General features: G+C 36.9%; 1 protein-coding gene across 8 annotated transcripts in view; it reads left to right on the forward strand.

The window, feature by feature from the left end:
• LOC110381873 (segmentation protein cap'n'collar) overlaps positions 1-19,065 on the forward strand; it is a 137,135-nt gene that overhangs the window by 74,186 nt on the left and 43,884 nt on the right. For all 8 annotated transcript variants that reach the window (XM_064043311.1, XM_064043312.1, XM_064043308.1 and 5 more), the window contains exons 6-7: positions 15,309-15,442; positions 16,060-16,155. In XM_064043311.1, coding sequence (XP_063899381.1) covers positions 15,309-15,442; positions 16,060-16,155 — 230 coding nt within the window. The remainder of the gene's footprint in view (positions 1-15,308; positions 15,443-16,059; positions 16,156-19,065) is intronic.

Raw genomic sequence — 19,065 nt, forward strand, 5'->3', positions numbered from 1 at the left:
AAGTAGCCTATAGGTAACCTTTCTCAGTAAATGGACCATGTAATACTGAAAGATATTTTCAAATCGGCCCAGTAGTTTCTGAAATAACCGCGAATTTACACACAAACTAATTCTTCAGCTTTCATGGCGTCCTAGCCTGATTTCAGCCACAGCGGTTGTTCTCATATAAGGAGATCAGCCAGCTGCGCAGGACATATTATAGTGCATTCTAGTGCTATCGTTTAGTAAAAAAACACATTAAAAAATTCTATTGTAATTTTGATGACGCTGGATGCAGGTCGCCTCCAACAGGTATCTGTGGAGATCTAAGGGGGAGGCCTATGTTCAGCAGTGGATGTCCTATGCCTGAGATGATGATGATGATTGTAATTTTACTCAAACACAGACTTCAGTTTCAAACGATTTTGTTGTATTATTTGACGTGATATTAGGTATACATTATATGGTACATAGTAACATAGTTGGGAGGTATATGCAACAATAGGTAAATAAAAAATATATAACTATATGTATCAAATTCGTCTGTAGTAGATTTTAATTAAGTTTTTTGTGGTTCTGTTTCTGACTGTAATCGCGGTACGGAGATTTGATTTGATACTGTTTCTTTTAATAGTTTTAATGATAAATTCAGTTAGGTATGGATGGATTTAGGTAATATGATAAAAAATAAGTAGGTATGTGAAGTATAAGTTAATGCAAAAGAATTTCTTAAACTCGAAAGAAATTCTATTTATTTATATGTCTTCTATCAAGTTTTTACTGTAAAATACCTTTATGTCGAAAGAAAATATAAAAAATCTTGGGAAATCACATAAATATGTTATAGTTCATTTTATTTTGTTAATTATATCTAAAATAATGTTGACCACAGTTTCCACTCAATTCCCGAGGGAATTGTCCGCACCTGGATGAAAATTAGAGTAGCTTATATGTAACATTTTTGATCATCAATTCTGTATTTTTTTCTTGAAAGCGTTCTTACTTTCGCATTGTAAAACCTATTATTAAGGATTTATAACAGTTCATTTAGGAAAATTATGCAGGTATAAAATACACATAATAGTACCTACATTGTTTTTTGCGATAATACAAAAGAAATTCTTTCTACTTCTAAACCTAATTTACAAAACTGAAAAACTCACAATTCTAAAACAGAACACAGAAAGCTAAAACCCAAAGCATAAACATAAAATCCAACACAAGAAAACTCGAATTAAAAACCTAACGAACAAAAATATACCTACACACGAACATACCTATCTACATCAAAGATCCTTTACCAAACGCAACACACGAAACTACATCTATCTCTTTCTTACACACGCTAACATCTATAAGAAGAACAGAGATAGATAGCTTTGTGGGCCTTGTTAGGCTCCGCCTACAGGCCTCGTTGAAACCCGGTTGGCTCAGACAATGAGGCAAAAAAAGCCCAGTTTGACTGAAGGGACAATAGTAGGACCATTATAGAGTGAAGCCTGCAAGGAGAAGTGTCCTGTGCCCCGATTAAAAAGTGAAAATCATTGCTCGGTCATCGGTGGTTGCAAATTTTTTTTTGACCATAGTGTAATGTGGTGAAAACTTTTTGGTGATTTTTCGGAAACTTTTTGGTGATTTTTTTTGTGATTTAAGTGTGAAGGAAGTGGTTTGGAGGTATGTTTTAGTTTTTAATTGGATTACTTTATTGCTAGGTATGTTTTAGAATAAAATAAAAAAAAAAAAAAAAAAATACCCATAGCTGTACCTATGTTAGATCGTACTGCAAATGGCGTCCCAACTATAACTATATAGGTACATGACATCTCAAGTCTGTAGTTTCTAACTTAAAGATTCAAAAATCTAGTCCTTCAATAATATTATTCGGAATGGTTCTTAAAAATATTGTTTCAAAAATTTTAAACTGGTTTAAACTGTTGTTTTCAACTGTTACCTTGATATAATTGTTACAAATCCATGTCAGACTCCATCAGGCGGGTTTGAGAACACTCTGACACTAGCGCGCGTTAAACAACTAGCTTAAACTTTTTGTTACTGCCCGCATCATCATCATCTCCCGAGCCTTTTCCAGCTATGTTGGGGTCGGCTTCCAGTCTAACTGGATACAGCTAAGCACTAGTGTGCCACAAGGAGCGACTGCCCTGTTTCCAATTTATTCGTGTTTTCGGCTTCCATCCCACTCTGTTACCACCATACTAATATCGGCTCCCTTCTCATTTACTTATGTCTTTCAAGGAATCTATCCTTTTTTTCTTCTGTCTAACTCTTTTAATATATGTGAAAATATTCTGTTTGTCTGTAAAATGGTTTGGTTGTTAAAGAAGTATTGGTCTATTGGAGTATTTTTGCCCGGGTAACTGGCTGGAGGAGGTCAGATAGGCAGTCGCTTCTTGTAAAGCACTGGTACTCAGCTGAATCCGGTTAGACTGGAAGCCGACCCCAACATGATTGGGAAAAAGGCTCGGAGGTTGATGATGGTTTATAGGGGTATTGGTGTAGAGATATTTATAATGGAACCTATACAAAGAAGTAGGATAATTTTTATGCGGGTATCTGAAGTAGTCCTATCGGGATACTGTTCTAACTGTGGGATTCAGCTAAGGCTAATAGATATCAAAAATAAACTCCTAAATAGAAAACCAGTGTAATAACTGTAATCTAAAGGTATTAATATTCAACATATAAAACCTCGTTCGATTGAAACTAAAGAAAACTCTTACGCAAAGTCCGTCGGCATTATTTTATTGTGAAGACTACGCCTGTATGCCGACGTCAGGGATAACTCAGGGTTAAAATTGACTGAAAGTAGAAAGTAATACAGAAAAATACGTTTGAAACCTTGTACGAGCCTCGCGAAAGAATGTCATAAACAACAAAATAAACCGCAAAGAGTTACCGCGGCGCTGGTACATAAAGGGCTTAAGAAGGAACATGATGGGTTTTAGTCAGTGAGAGTCTGACACTCCCGAGCGCTCTTGTTTTAAATGCGGTTATGAAGATGTTTTAAATATTTCGATGTATCATCTGCCTAGCCATTTTCCCAATTAAAAGACTGGTTGTCAAACTTACTGGCTTATGACTACCAGTAAGTAGTTTCCCACTCAATTTCCCATGAGACGCGTTTGTAACCACACACAGAAGCTAGTTTTCCATACAAATTGTAAGATGTTAAGTTAGTGTATCATAACACAGTAGCTACAATATCTCCGATCCATCAAACGACATGTCAAAATATTTTTATCGGCCTTTGCAAAGATCTAAAATCAATCGTTCCAGCTTATTTCGAAGAAAAATAAATAAGTAGAATTTGTCCCTTGGGTGTGATCGATTTAAATTTTACGGGATATGTATGGAGTAGCTGTTGCATGCGGATTTGTTCTCATCTTAAGAGGGAAATATTTCTGGGGGTTATGTTCAAAAGCAGTCCTGACTGGTTTCAATCTTCTTTATCTGTCTGTAGGAAATTAACATCCTTTAATCCTACTAATTTTAGTTTTGTAAGGATATATGGCATTATGCATGGCTATATGAGCATGTTTGTTACTCTTAAACTATTGCCGTTAAGACAACTCATATATAAGAAGGACACTACTTTTTATCCATGTGTGAAAAGTACTTGCTTCGGGAATAATTATTACTACGTAGGTAGTAGTAGACTATGGTCGCCTTCCTCGTTGTAATTATTTATTTGTCTTTTTTTAAACGGTGAAATATATTTTCTCAAATTAGCGCGTTCTACCGAAGTAATGAATTCTGCAACTTTATAATATTAGTAGGTACATATTTTATACCTACTTCAACCATATAGCTATATGCTTGCAGTGTTGCACACCCAAATGCAAAAACATATCACAATCATAATTAAAATCGATACTTTACACAAAAAAAAAAACTATCGAATCGTAATACAACCTCTAAAGTAACGAACAACCGATTCTTATTCGAAAATCGAAACAAGAAAAAAAATATATCGACACGACTTTTGGAATGAGAACAGCCCACACGTTCCTAAAGTGAAAAGGCAAGGGACAAGGTTTTGAAAAAACCGTTTCGAAAAAAATAAAACCGGCCAAGTGCGAGTCGGAATCGCGCACGAAGGGTTCCGTACCATTATTTAGAAAATGATAAAAAACAATCACGTTTGTTGTACGGGAGCCCCCCAAATTTATTGTATTCTAGTTTTCAGTATTTTTAGTTATAGCGGCAACAGAAATACATCATCTGTGAAAATTTCAACTCTAACTATCACGGTTCATGAGATACCAGCCTGGTGACGGACAGACGGACGGACGGACAGAGGAGCGAAAACAATCGGGGTTTTACCCTTTGGGTACGGAACCCTAAAATGGAGACTGGTTTGGTATTGAAAATTGAGTGTAGGCGTGTATTCGAAGGGAGTCACTTTTTTTGTGGTTTTCCGAAATGTAATTTTGTAGCTTTTAGACTGGACTTGAGTTTTGGGTATCAGGATCTGAATGTACGGTAGAAAATTGCGTTAAAATGATATAATGACTTAATTATTGGAAAGAAAAATTTATGTTTTTAAGCGACTCCGAAAATATGTCGCGGTTTCTGTGTTCGTATGTTAAGATTAAGTCCTAAGACTACGATTTCCTTCTCTCTAGATAAATTGCGCTAGAAGATGACTATTGTTGAAACGATTTTAAAGCATTCTGGTATCTTTTTCAACTAGGGTTTTCAAAAAAAAAAATTGCTCTTATGTGTACACTAAATCCTCTTTGATTTGGAATCCCATTTTGTTTCCTGCACCCTGCTAAAATATAGCCACTTTGGTAGAGTGTAGATTAGCTTCCCAACAATTAGATAATTTTTCAATATTTTCAAAGCTTTTAAGCATACAAAAAAAACCTACTACTTACCTATTTATTTATTTAATACAGGCCGAATTAACCTTATCCCCCTTACACCAAACATCCCATATACCTCTATAAAAGATACATTTTACCTACAAAACAAAATAGGGTGTGGACATAACCTCTCTACAGGGGTCACGGGTTGTGTTAATGTGATATCCAACTGCGCGAGCGCACGTTGAGGCATCAGACAGGCCTCTTGTATAGTGAAGATTTTTTTGTGGCTATGTATATTGTTAATTAGTTTTTTATTGTTATTTACTGACTGTTTCTTGCAGTTTTAGTCAGCTAACTATGTAGCTTATATGTTGTTCCTTTTTAGGGTTTCGTGCCCGTACCGTAGTTAGAGAGTTGAAATTTTTCACTGATGTAGGTATTTCTGTTGCCGCTATAACAACAAATACTGAAAACTAAAATAAAATAATAAATCTCGTACAACAAACGTGTTTTCTTGCTAATTTTAAATAAAGTTTCAGAACCCTTCGTGCGTGAGTCCGACTCGCACTTGGCTGTTTTCTTTTATTTACTAGCTGTTTTAGCCAGCTAGCTATGTAGGTAAAGAATAGGCTATATGTTGGTCCATTTTTGTGGCAAATCATGAAATTACCCCTCCCGCTGTGGGAGTGGAGTGTCAGACTCTTACTGACTAAAACCCACCATGTTCCTTCTGCAGCCCCTTATGTACCAGCGCCGCGGTAACTTCCAACAATCCCGCAGCCCTGGCAGGCTTTGGCACTGATAGGCCCGTTCATGTTGTTTCTTTGGTAGTTTTTGCGTGAAAGAAGAACAAACATCTTGGTATACTATATACAAAATTTTTCATTCATAAAAATAGTAGGCTTGGAGCTTGTGGCTAAATAACAGGCGCATGGGTCGATCCATGGACGTCCACCAACGAGGTGGACAGACGACCTTATAAAAGGTCGCCGTCGACGCTGGATGCAGGTCGCCTCCAACAGGTATCTGTGGAGATCTAAGGGGGAGGCCTATGTTCAGCAGTGGACGTCCGCCGGCTGAGATGATGATGATGATGATGATGATGATGGGTCGATCGATCGGGTCTTACCCAGGCTTTCTCAAAATTCCTTCTTGTGTTGCCTTCTCAGATGAGTAGGTATTAAAAATACCTATAGAATATTTATCATCCAATAGCCGTATACTTAGCTAGCAAAGTTTTATATGCGATACGAGCAACACCACGCAAATAAGCTAGTATATAAATTATTTGCATATAAATTGCTTTCTAAGCTCCGCCTTCACGTCGTTATATAAAACTCTTATCTAGATGAAACGGGCTATTTCTCAAGCTTCATAAAACAATAGGGAAACCCATAGTACAGTTTTTATGAAGAAATTGGTAAACTAGCTTCTGCTGGTGGAACTCGGATAAAAAGTATGTAACTTATAGCCTACCTGGATAAATTAGCTAGCGAGATTCGGGACAAACCCATTGATTGTCGCTTTCAAGAAAGCAAATAGGTTCTCTTTAGGTTTCTGATCTATACTAATGTAATAAAGAGGCAACATTTTCTGTTTGTAGTTTGTTTGTACCCTAAAGGCTCCGAAGCTACTGAACCGATTTGACTGTTGAAAAGGTACACTATCTCCGAATAGCATAGGTAGGCTATATCTCACCCGGGTAGGTACGGGCAATAGTTCCTACAGGAGGCAAATGAAACTGCGAGAAGACGGCTAGTTTTAACATAAGTAGATAATATTTAATTTGAAAAAGAAACTAGAAATCAAAGATAACTCAATTTACCAATTTCATTAACAAAACCATTGACAAAACCTGTTCTTTTCTCAACCATAGACAACACACTCCAATAGCATTTCCTTCTTGGACCACAAAACTTTTAAATTTAAAAATCGAATCATGCATCAACCGGTTCCACATTCCAATTTCGAGTCGAAACAACTGACATACAGCTATCCCACTCTTGCGCAACGTTTTTGTTTCAATTTTTGAATTAATTGAGGAGCGTGGGGGAAAGAGATAGAAGTAGCGTCGATATGGTTTCTCGTTGCGGTCATTTGATTCGATACTCTTAGTATGTAGGTATAATTTTGTGTTTTTCCTTATTTCTTGTATATAGAATATAATTTATATACCTAACTGGTATGAATCATTTATGAGAACATATCTGTCAATATTACTTTAATGAGTTGCCGACAAAAAAGTTGAATTGTCTTTTTGGCCGACTGCAAAAGGAATTCTCAATTATTTTTTGTTTTTGTAACATTTTTAAGGGTTTATGCAATTAAGTGATATATGCAGTTTTAAATAGGTTAAAATAACTTTGCTTCATCAAATAAATGTATTGAATTGAATTGGTATTCAGTTTTTTGCGTGAGAAGCTAAGAAACATGCAAACTTTCGCGTTTACATAAGTATGTACAACATTTATTAAGTAATAAAAAGTATTGTTGATTCTGTATTATATCAGCAAAAGTGGTATCTTAACACCTAGCCAAGCTTTTAGACAACCACTATTTAAGTGATTTTTATATGGTTCTACGCGGTCAAAAATATATAGTAGGTAGGTGTCTACAACTTTCACACAGATTTTGTTAAGATAAAAATCAATGAGAAATACTAATTTAAATGTTGAGATAATTAATCTTAATCTTTATGAGAAATTGAGAAAGTCATGAGAAAATCTCTTAAGCCCTACACAATCATGATTAAAATCTAAACAAATATAATAAAGAGAAAACATATTTTGCTTGTAAAGGCTGCAAAACTACTGAACCGATTTGAAAAATTCTCTCACTGTTGGAAAGCTACACTCTTCCCGAGTAACATAGGCTATATTTTATCCCGGTACGGGTAGTAGTTCCCCCAGTTCACGAGAGAAACAGCTACAGCCTTACTACGAAAACTTAAACATCTGTTGAACACTTGTCTAAAAAAAGTGTGGCTGCAAAACGGACCTTATTTCAACGTCACAATCTGAATTTTTGTTTAGACCGGTGTTCGACAGACGTTTAAAAGTTTTTGTGGTACGACGGCTTGTTTTTAATAATGATAGCTGTTTTCTGCGATTTCATCCGTATTTTTAACCATGCCACTCTTAATTGTAAGAAATAAAGCTTGGAAATAACTAAATCAATTGAAATTGACATCAATTTCAACTCACAACCAATAGTAGAACGCCTCGTTTCCCATCTATTTCAATTTCCATCAATTTAGAGCAATAAGGATCTATTGAAGCGGCGGCCATCTTAGAATCGAGCGTAGTTACGTCAGAGGCATAAAATGCTGCTTTTCAAGTGTTGGTGTTTTGGTAGGAGCGGTAAAATGCTGCTTTCTATTTCAGTTTATTTTTTAGTTTTTGAGGAAAATCTTATTAATAGTTATTTCAAACTAGCTTTCGCTCACGGTTTCACCCGCGTCCTGAGATAACTGCTTCCCGTAGCCGGATGCGGTAGATAACTATCCTATGTCCTTCTCCCGGGTCCAAGTTACTTTTCCTCTAATTTTCAACTTAATCGGTTCACCTATTCTTGAATTATAAGCAAGAAATATCTGCTAAAAATCGAACACCAAGATGTGTAGTTCATTTATCTCAACATATTTTTTAAATAAAAATTTAAAAATAAAATGCAAAACATTTAAAAGACCAAGATTATTATTAAGTATAAAAACATATCTGTTTATTGCTTGAAGTAAAATGCAGTAGTATTTATTTTGACGATAATTTTAACGACCTAATTTTATCGCCTAAATAAAAACAAAACCACGCACGCAAGTACCAACTTACCGTAACTAATCGAAAATTAAGACCTACAATACTAACTTCCGCAAACTCAAAAATAAACTAAAAAAAATGGCGACAAATCGGTTCTGAAATAATCGACAATACGTGTGACCGACACGCCAATGATCTATGGATCATGCAAACTAACTAATATTATAAACTAGCTTCTGCCAGCGGTTTCACCCGCATCCCGTGGGAACTACTTCCCGTACCGAGATAAAAAGTAGCCTATAGCCTTCCTCGATAAATGGGCTATCTAACACTGAAAGAATTGTTCAAATCGGACAAGTAGTTCCTGAGAATAGCGCGTTCAAACAAACAAACTCTTCAGCTTTATAATATTAGTATATCTGTCTGTCTTTTCTTCACGCCTAAACTACTGAACCGATTTGTGTAAAAGGATGATGGGTAAAATTGGCCGGTATATCCAATAGAAATCATTCACATATCAAATGATAGCTTATACAATAAGCTTCATTTTTTATTATGGGCAAAACATTGTAAACTACCGGAGAACGAAGATATAACACATAACACCTGAAAGCATAGGATAGCCTATGGACTTGAACCACTTCATTGAGTATGGGAGGGATGTTTTAGTGCATTATAATTGTCAATAATAGTCAGAACAAGTCACTGAAGGTGTCTGTGCCCATATTTTCCAATTTGATTGAAAAAAAAAATATTTAGCAGGTAGTATTTACAACGTATGGTGTACGTATTTCGCCGTTCTGGTGAGTCTAACCGGCATAACCAATAAAAACCGTTTGTATATCAAATGATAACTTATACCCTAAGCTTCATTTTTTATTATGGGCAAAACCTTGTAAACCGCTGGAGAACGAAGATATGACACTTGATAGCATAGGACAGCGTATGGACTTGAACCACTACATATTTTGTATGGGAGGGATTTTTAAGTGCATTATTATTGTCAGTAATTGGCAGATCAAGTCACGTTTATAGAAAAAAAAAAGATTATTTAGCAGGTAGTATTTACAACGTACGGTGTACTTATTCCGCCGCTCTGGTGAGGCTAACTGGCAGAACCAATAATATCCATTTGCACATCAAATGATAGCTTATACCCTAAACCTCAATTTTTGTTATGGGTGGAACATTGCTAACCACTGGGGAAAAAAGATATCAGTCCTGTAAGCCTAGAACTGCCCATGGACGTAAACCACTTTGGCACGTATATAAAGAAAACTTATCTTCTTTCTATAAATAACGTAGCCAGTCAAGTTCGTAACCCATTTAATGCAAATACTTATCGTGAGTACTTGCACAGACATCATCTAATGGCCAGGATAATACATCTTGCTTTGAATTATAATCCTGTGGAATTGGAGGTGTGCTGTCCCTTTGCAAGCTTAACTTTAGGTTTTTTACTTACTTAGGTTTTTTAATATATTGTATTCAAAGATAGTTATTTAAGAGGAAGGTTTGTTTGTGTAATAATATCCGTTAAATAGTGAGGAAATACTGTTTTCCCATGCGAAGCTAGGGTGGGTGGCTACTTTTCTAATAATTCGACAACCCAGGGCCGACTATCCTGGTGCCGCAGAACGAGGAAATGCTATTTCCAATAATGGAAATAGTATACGGTGGTAGAAGTAAAAGTTTTTATGTTTTGTTTTGGTATTAAAACAATTATGCCTAGTTAAGACCGATTTTATTGATGGTCTAACCTAGGCTTATTTAAATAAGTGTGAAGTTGACGAAAATACATCATACAATGAATTTTTCTACTATGGATTTTATTTTAACAAAACAAAATGGGTGCAAAAAGTATAAATCTTTTGTGCCCGACTGTACTTATTTCCGGTCGATTCTTGACATGAACTTTTTTATTTCAGTAACTGTAGGGTATAAGCAATAATCTAATTCACATTAGTACTGTATTGGTTATCAGGCCAGGGTTCATACAAAATTGCCCATCATCCTTTGGTACAGACATAGTTTGGAACTTGAGAAAGGTCATAGGATAGTTTTTATTACAAAGAAATATAAAAATAAAAAATACAATTTATTCCGGACATATAGCGCCATCTATTGGCGAAACCAAAAAATCTGCCGGAAGTCACTATTCCACGTGAAGTCGCGGGCAAAATCTAGTCAAAAATAAACCAAAAAAAAAATCGCGACAAATCACTCGATGCCGAAATAATCAACAATACGTTTGACCGACACGCCAATGATCCATGGATCATAGATCTATAGATCACTTCACTTTCGACGCGATCGGCGCGGGCGCAGCCATTGCCAAGGTTACTACAATGCTTTTTGTAATGTTATATAATGGTTCTTATTTTTATTTTTGTCAGTTTGGCAGTCTATTAGGTAGTGTTTATTTTTAAATCTACGACTACTATTTTTAACCGATTTATTGAAAAGATTTAAGTAAATCTTAGACACCATTGACTGTGTTTCGGATGGCACGTTAAACTGTAGGTCCCGGCTGTCATTGAACATCCTTGACAGTCGTTACAGGTAGTCAGAAGCCAGAAAGCCTGACACCAGTCTAACCAAGGGTATTGGGTTGCCCGGGTAACTGGGTTGAGGAGATCAGATAGGCAGTCGCTCCTTGTAAAGCACTGGTACTCAGCTACATCCTGTTAGTCTCGAAGCCGACCCCAAGATAGTTGGGAAAAAGGCTCAGAGAATGATGTTACTCAGAAAAAGTGCAGCTTTACAATGGGTGATATAATTTTTCAAATCGGTTCAGTAGTTTAGGGTATGAACAAAAAACTCTTCAGCTTTATCATATTAGTAGGTATAGATATTCACATGTCTACAAGAAAACATACCTTTACTTAAAAAAAATACCTTGTAAAGTAAAGCACTGGTACTCAGCTACATCCGGTTGGACTGGAAGCCGACCCCAACGTAGTTGGGAAAAAGGCTCGGAAGATGATGATTTCATGTCTAAAATAACACATATCTTTACTTAGTTAAACTTACTATACCTACTTAAAAAATACCTATCCTACAAATTGCGAACCCATTCCTAACATAGGTAAAATTAAAAACACTCGTAAAGCCACGCGATTGGTCAGCCGTGAAGGTTACAAGATGGCCGTCCAATATGGCGTCGAAAACAATTAAAAACACGTGTTTTTTATACGACCGGACGAAATTAGACATGGTACGGACGTATTGATTATATATAGATAGTTTTTTTATGGTCTAATAGTATGGGATTTTACCTGTTTTCGGTTTGAAGGTATCTATCTATACTAATATTATAAAGCTGAAGAGTTTGTTTGTTTGTTTGAACGCGCTAATCTCAGGAACTACTGGTCCGATTTGAAAATTTATTTCAGTGTTAGATAGCCCATTTATCGAGGAAGGCTATAGGCTACTTTTTATCCCGGTACGGGAAGTAGTTCCCACGGGATGCGGGTGAAACCGCTGGCAGAAGCTAGTATAATTTTTTTAAACACGCTTTTATTAGGTCGACCAGTACGTAACTATGTAATGTAATCTAAAGTAACTAATTTAAGGCTCCAGCAGACCGGATGCGTATGCGTAGACGTAAGCGTAGTCACGCGCGTAGTTGCGGCGTAACCATGAGTTGTAATGTATGGAAATGTATGAGACAGGCCACACCGCATGCGTAACGTAGACGTGCACGTCGTTACGCAAGCGGTGTGGCCTGTAGACCGGATGCGTATGCGTAGACGTAAGCGTAGTCACGCGCGTAGTTGCGGCGTAACCATGAGTTGTAATGTATGGAAATGTATGAGACAGGCCACACCGCATGCGTAACGTAGACGTGCACGTCGTTACGCAAGCGGTGTGGCCTGTCTCATACATTTCCATACATTACAACTCATGGTTACGCATACGCATCCGGTCTGCTCGAGCCTTTAACCATCTTCCAAGGATCGTAGCGTCATGAAAATTGGCAGCTGTATGTAGTTCTAATGACAATACAATAATATGGTACTGTCGAACTGATCTGATGATGGAGCCGGAAGATATGAACTTTAACTTCATGATGGAACATCGTATCACAGTTGTGTTTGGCCTCCGTCCCGTCGGAACTACTTCTTGAAAATTTATAAAGTAGCCTATAAGTAATCTGATGTATAAGCTAAACTAGCTTCCGCCCTCGGCTTCGCCTGCGTCGAATTCGGTTATATCGCGTTTCCAAGAGAACTCTTCAAAAGTCCGCGATACTATGTTCTTGTTCAAGGTCAACTCTATCTCTGTACCAAATTTTATTAAAATCAGTTCAGTGGTTTAAACGTGAAAGTGGAGACAGACAGAGTTACTTTCGCATTTATAATATTAGCAGGGATTCAAAGAGTCTTAAATATCTTCTAATTCTATCAACAAATATAAACAGTCTCAAGCTTATTAGTATTAAAAAACACCGGTAGCTTCAAAATACATATTAATACAATTAGTTAACACTTTAAAACCTTAAGCTGCTAATCAGGTATGTCGAGTAAAGTAACCCGTGGCTCGCGACGGTAAAAAAAATATGTCTCCAGTGACTTCGGGTCTTAGAGACCAGACAAAGAAGGGATTAATATAAGTCGTATTCCCGTCCCTACATTTTATCTATCTGTGGTTTTGTCTGCCAGAGATAGGAGCTTGGTGTTACTTGTATAGGGGTATACAAATTCTATCTCTAGTTAAGCAAAACACTTTGGGCAATCGTTATGGGTAGTCAGAAGCCAGTAAGTCTGACAACCAGTCTTGCGAAGGTTGTTTAAGCAATGAAGATAGGTCAAATAAATATTATTTATACCCTAACCTTTCCCCAAATATTCTGGTGTATTGGGTTACCCGGGTAACCGGGTTGAGATCAGATAGGCAGTCGCCCCTTGTGGCACACTGATACTCAGCTACATCCGGTTAGACTGGAAGCCGACCCCAACATAGTTGGGAAAAGGCTCGGGAGATGATGATTGTATAGGGCTAATGTCATTCTATCTCTAGTTAGCAAACAACAGATAGGTTATTGGGATGGTTAGGGATCGGACAAAGGAAGGATTATTATAAGTCTTTTGTATTTGACAATAGCTACTGTGGTTCACCGTTATTTAGTTCAAATGGTTTTGTCAAAAATGTGTCAAGTTGTGGGCTCGTGTTGGTAGCTTTTTTTTCTTATGTTGTTTTTATTGGGTGATGAATTTTAGGGTGTTTTAAATAGATTCGTTGATGATTAATAAGTAAAGTTATTTAGGAAGTACAGTCCAGTTTCCGTTTAACAGCTCTACTGGTCTTAAGTTAGCCTCGCTCATGCACAATATTGTGTTCTTACATTTGATGAATAAAATAACAATAAGCCAACTTCGGACAAGCAAAGATACTCTGCGCGGCCACATATTATTATCGCTGCGTGTTGCGGTGCAAGATAGGGCATTTTTTTCTATAATGACTGAATGTATTACTTGATGTGTGCTGAAAAACTGACCCAAAGTTTTAAATGAAATCCTTTATATCTTTCTCGTCAGAACTACTAAACCGATTCAAACAAAATTTTATTCGCATTGTGATCTAGAGCCTGTGAAAGAACATAGACATTTTTATTCGGGTGCTGCAAGTGGTTCCATTAGGATGCGGGTGCAGAAACAGCCAGTAAAGCATAAAATAGCTGTAGCCTTTAATATTCTTTTCTAAGCTATAAATCTTCTTAACGAACAAACAGCATACTGCCTTCAATTTAAAACAATTGCGAACCACAACCACAGAAGCGGTTTTACTACCCAGAAGATTCTTAGAACAAAATCTCTTTAAACAAAAACTTATGATTTATACCTTTTTAACCCTTTGCTACCGTCGTCCATGTATAATTATACGGCGGTCTTTAAGACCCCTTTTCGGTAAACTAAGCCGATTATCGTTGACCATTGAAAGGGTTACTTTTTTTTGGACTGTGGTCAATAATGATTTATAGTTTTTGAAAGGTTTTGTAAAGATGCCTGGTAGTAGCTTCTTGCAGATTTTTTTTCTGTCTCCTGGGATACTGCGTTTTGTAATTTGCAGAAATGTTGGAACAGTAGTTCTGTTCTATTGAAGTTGTGGACGTTTTTTGCAAAATGGGGTGTAAGTTAAAGATATTTTTGTGGTAGTAGTTTATGCGGGTTTTACTGGGTTGGAAAAAAGGCTGTGGTTTTTAGGGAGTTACTGTTTTATGTATTTTTTCTGTGTGATTTATCACTCCTATTTGAAATCCTGTGAAAACCGGTTTTTAAAAACACTGATGCAAATTATTTTTGAAAATTATAATTAACTTCTAATATGTTAGTTACATGCTACTTAGTATTGGATTTTAACTTTTATATAGTGACTACTCTCAAAATTATAAAAGCTGCGTTTGCATATGTTTTATTTTGTAGATGAAAATCTTTTGTCTCACACCTACAGTACCTAAATCTTACTCTTGCAGTCGAATACTTAAACGCTGCTCAATCATCATTCTGTCTCTCTCAAACCGTATACATATTCCCTACGGCGGGACATCGCTATTCACAATTTATTATATACCTACCACCTGTATTATATACCTACCTATGATCCACAATAAACGTTGATTTTAAACGTACATAAATATCTACCACAAAAATAGGTACGTACCTATAAGCAGTACCTACTTAAAGTGACGAGGTTCATCCAATAATCCGTTAAACCTATCTGATGAAGAACTTCTCTCTTCCAGGTGAATACGTGATCCAGGGTGATCTTCCTCGGGAGCTGGTGAGCAGTGAGGAGTCTAGGTTCGACCTGCTAGAGGAAGCTCTAGGCCTGGTCGAGCTCGGAGACGAGGCTGATACGAAGAATGAACCGCCTGAGGTGAGGAATTGGAGTCTTTTGTTAGATGAAGGCATTTTATGTGGTTTATGTGGTTAAACCTGTTGAAAACGCGTGGTATGATGAGGTACAACTATCTTTGCAATTCTAAAGGAAGCTATTTGACGCCTCACACATGCGCAATATATTTTTTGCCTATTGTAAAGTCAATAGAAACCAACTTGGGACAAGCAATGCTTCTCACCAATATCTGTACGAATAAATGTGCAAGGATGTTCTGATAACTAATTTCAGAATCGCAAGTGACATTTACATGCGACCCCACCACAACTATTTTGCTAAAGTTGGCGCCCAGTCTCTTGCTCCGAGCAATCCGCTATAAATCTCGTCACTCCTGCTGATTTACTCAACCACATGGGCGACCACTAGTTCTAAGTCACACAAATCCACTTGAGCGTCCCTCTAACATCGTTGCTTCCTCTTAGGCTGTCTACCCCAGTCATCCATCATCTTCTAGCGAGCCTTTTTTCAATTACCTCTATGTTGTATGATGAGTCAACAGCCACTGCAGATAAAGTACCATAGTCCAGTTGAGCTCTCTCTGTTCTAAGTCACAATATCCACTCTTCTGACCTTCTAACTCCTGATTCCTCGTGCAGGCGATAGAGGGCAGCAGCAGCGGCACCGGCTCCGAGATGCTGCACCCCGCCATGCGGCACGTGCCGCATCATCCGCTGGCGCATTATCATAACCAGGTATGTGGACGCTTTTGTACCATATTAGCCCATAATTACAGCAAAATGCTAAAATCATCGGCAAGGATATTGAGCCGTGACCTTCACCTGCGCAGAAGTGATTTATTGGTTTATTGCCTTAAGTGTACAGTGCGCAAAGCGATCCCCACTCTTCCGCCGAGAGCTCATTATCCGTGCCGATAACTATCTATACTTACCGAACTTTTAAAAAGTATTTTGTAAGCTATAAAATTACTTGAATTATGCAAATTATTCTCCAAATAGGCTGTCAATGAGGGATTTCCTTTTTGAATTCTTTTCCTTACTGATGACTAGATGGCGCCGACCTAGGTACGTGAATGCAAGGAACGGAACGTCATATAATTTTCAGGTCGTATAACGAAACGTTTTTGGCATCAATAAATAGAAAAAATAGAATAAACATTAAATAATAAGAGGAAAGAAGTCACTCATATTTATCATAGGAATTTCCCAAGAGATTTTGAAATCAATTTTTCCAAAAATCTGAATTTCTTGGGTCTCGGCTCAAATAGTGTTATTTAAAATAGCTCATACTAAGTCCATCTTAACCCGCACCATACTATCAGAAATACTTTCGCATACCTTTAAAAACTAAAAAAAAACCAGTCGGTTCTCTCAAAGGGTGGTTGTAACCTGTGACTTTGACTCCTAAATAGTGATGATAAATGATTCGGTGTCACTTGGTACATTGTACCACACACGGCGTTTGACGGTTAACGAGTGGTACAAGTTATAGGATTTTGACTAGCTTTAGCTTGTATGGCTCAGTTATTTTGGACGTAGATTATTTAGTGTGTATGATTAACCGACTTCTCAATAGTGGTATTTTTTTTAAATCCAATAGTTGAATTTATATGTGAATGTCATATAAACCAATTTAGAAAGAAAGAAAATAAATTTTATTGCTCAACAATAGACGCATACTCACACTTAAAATTAGGCACATTGTACAGAAATAATAATAGAAGGGGAAAATATGCGTCCTAAAGCGCGCAATACTGCCCTCGCTCAGCATAATACTGCGACCCGGAACAAGACGGAGTCCCAGCGCTGGTTTTCGCGGAATTCAACCGCGTTCCGCTAACATTACTTATGTACTTACTAACACTTCCGTAGCAGACCAATTATAGTCTAGGGTTTTTAATCCCGCGTCTCTAGGGAGCTTTTTCCCGCTCCCGGATAAAATGTGTAATTTCTCAGGCTCTAGGCGATTTATGCAGTAAGTAGTTTTAGCTTCACAGGATGACTGAATTACTTAATTGAAAATTATAATATGAGTAAGGATAATAATATGTTAAACTTTTTGGCAATACGCGTATCCTATGTCTTATAACTTAGACCACACACTTTACTGAGTAACCCAGACAGTTTCAACTCAAATGCGCATCAATCATTATTGACAAAAAAATAAATAAATGATCCGACAAATTGTTGAAACTTTTGTAAATATGTGTTTTTAATTGTTTTTGACTACTGGTAGTTTTGTTTTCATTTTGGTTTTATAATCAGCTAGCTGTCCAGGACATACTATAGTGCACGCACATTTGCTTGGACACAGGTGCACTCACTATTCCTTCACTCTCATAGCGCGATGGGACGACAATCCGACATCACCGGAGAGAGATCACAAGCAGGACCGACATTAACGTGCTCTCCGATGCATGGGTGTATCAATCACCAACTTACAGACTCCAAGATTGCTTAAGGGTTAAACCCACAAACCGATTTCGAGTTAAAAAAAGAAATAACAAATATGAATTCAAATATATCTCGATTTGAGTCACGATCACCGTTCATGCGTACGATAAAATCTAAGTATCGATTGTAATCGATACAGATTTTACTTGGGAATCGAGTCAGATATCGATTAATCGATTGACGTTACCTTTTAAGTATTTTTCGTACATATGTTTGGCATTTGTTTTTTTTTCTCTACTTTAATGTCGTGGTGGCCTAGTGGGTAAAGAACCAACCTCTCAAGTATGAGTATGTTCGATTCCAGGTCAGGCAAGTACCAATGCAACTTTTCTAAGTTTGTATGTACTTTCTAAGTATATCTTGGACACCAATGACTGTGTTTCGGATGGCACGTTAAACTGTAGGTCCCGGTTGTCATTGAACATCTTTAGCAGTCGTTACGGGTAGTCAGAAGCCAGAAGCCAGAAAGCCTAACAACCAGTCTTACCTAGATGTATTGGGTTGCCCGGGTAACTGGGTTGAGGAGTTCAGATAGGCAGTTGCTCCTTGTGGCACACTGGTACTCAGCTGTCTCCGGTTAGACTGGAAGCCGACCCCAACGTAGTTGGGAAAAGGCTATGATATCTTGTCAGAGTTACATTTCTCAATCATAAACCTTTATAAAGTTACGAAAAAAGGTTCAACTTAAAAATTAGAGCGTGCAGTTAAATTGTCATAGTTAAACATTTGACACCTGTCAAAGGTATTGGTTTAAGCAAAGAATTTTAACTATATGTCAATATTTAATTTTGTGCCTTCCAATACAGTAGCTGGATTTGGGACATTTTTCTGTTTATTTTTTGGTTATAGTGATGTGACTGGTTTTATCGATATTTGCATAAAAACTGGTACATATTAATGCTTAAAAATATTATAAAAAAATATATATTTGATACTAACAAAATACTAGGGCGGAAATAAATGGAACCTTTTTTAAAATTCCAAATATTATGAAAATGAATTATTAGGAATTATTTTGCCACATCCAAATTAGTTTATTAATACAGTAAAAACAATATATACATAAAGTTTTTATATACCAAGTAAAAAAGATACAGCCGTTACTTCTTTCTAAAGTCATAAAATTAAGACTTGAAAATTACCTGAGCAAAAAATAAAAACAAAATAATCACAACCCAAACACCCAAATAT

This window comes from Helicoverpa armigera, chromosome 31, assembly GCF_030705265.1.
Source record: "Helicoverpa armigera isolate CAAS_96S chromosome 31, ASM3070526v1, whole genome shotgun sequence".
Classification (NCBI taxonomy): Eukaryota; Metazoa; Arthropoda; class Insecta; order Lepidoptera; family Noctuidae; genus Helicoverpa; species Helicoverpa armigera.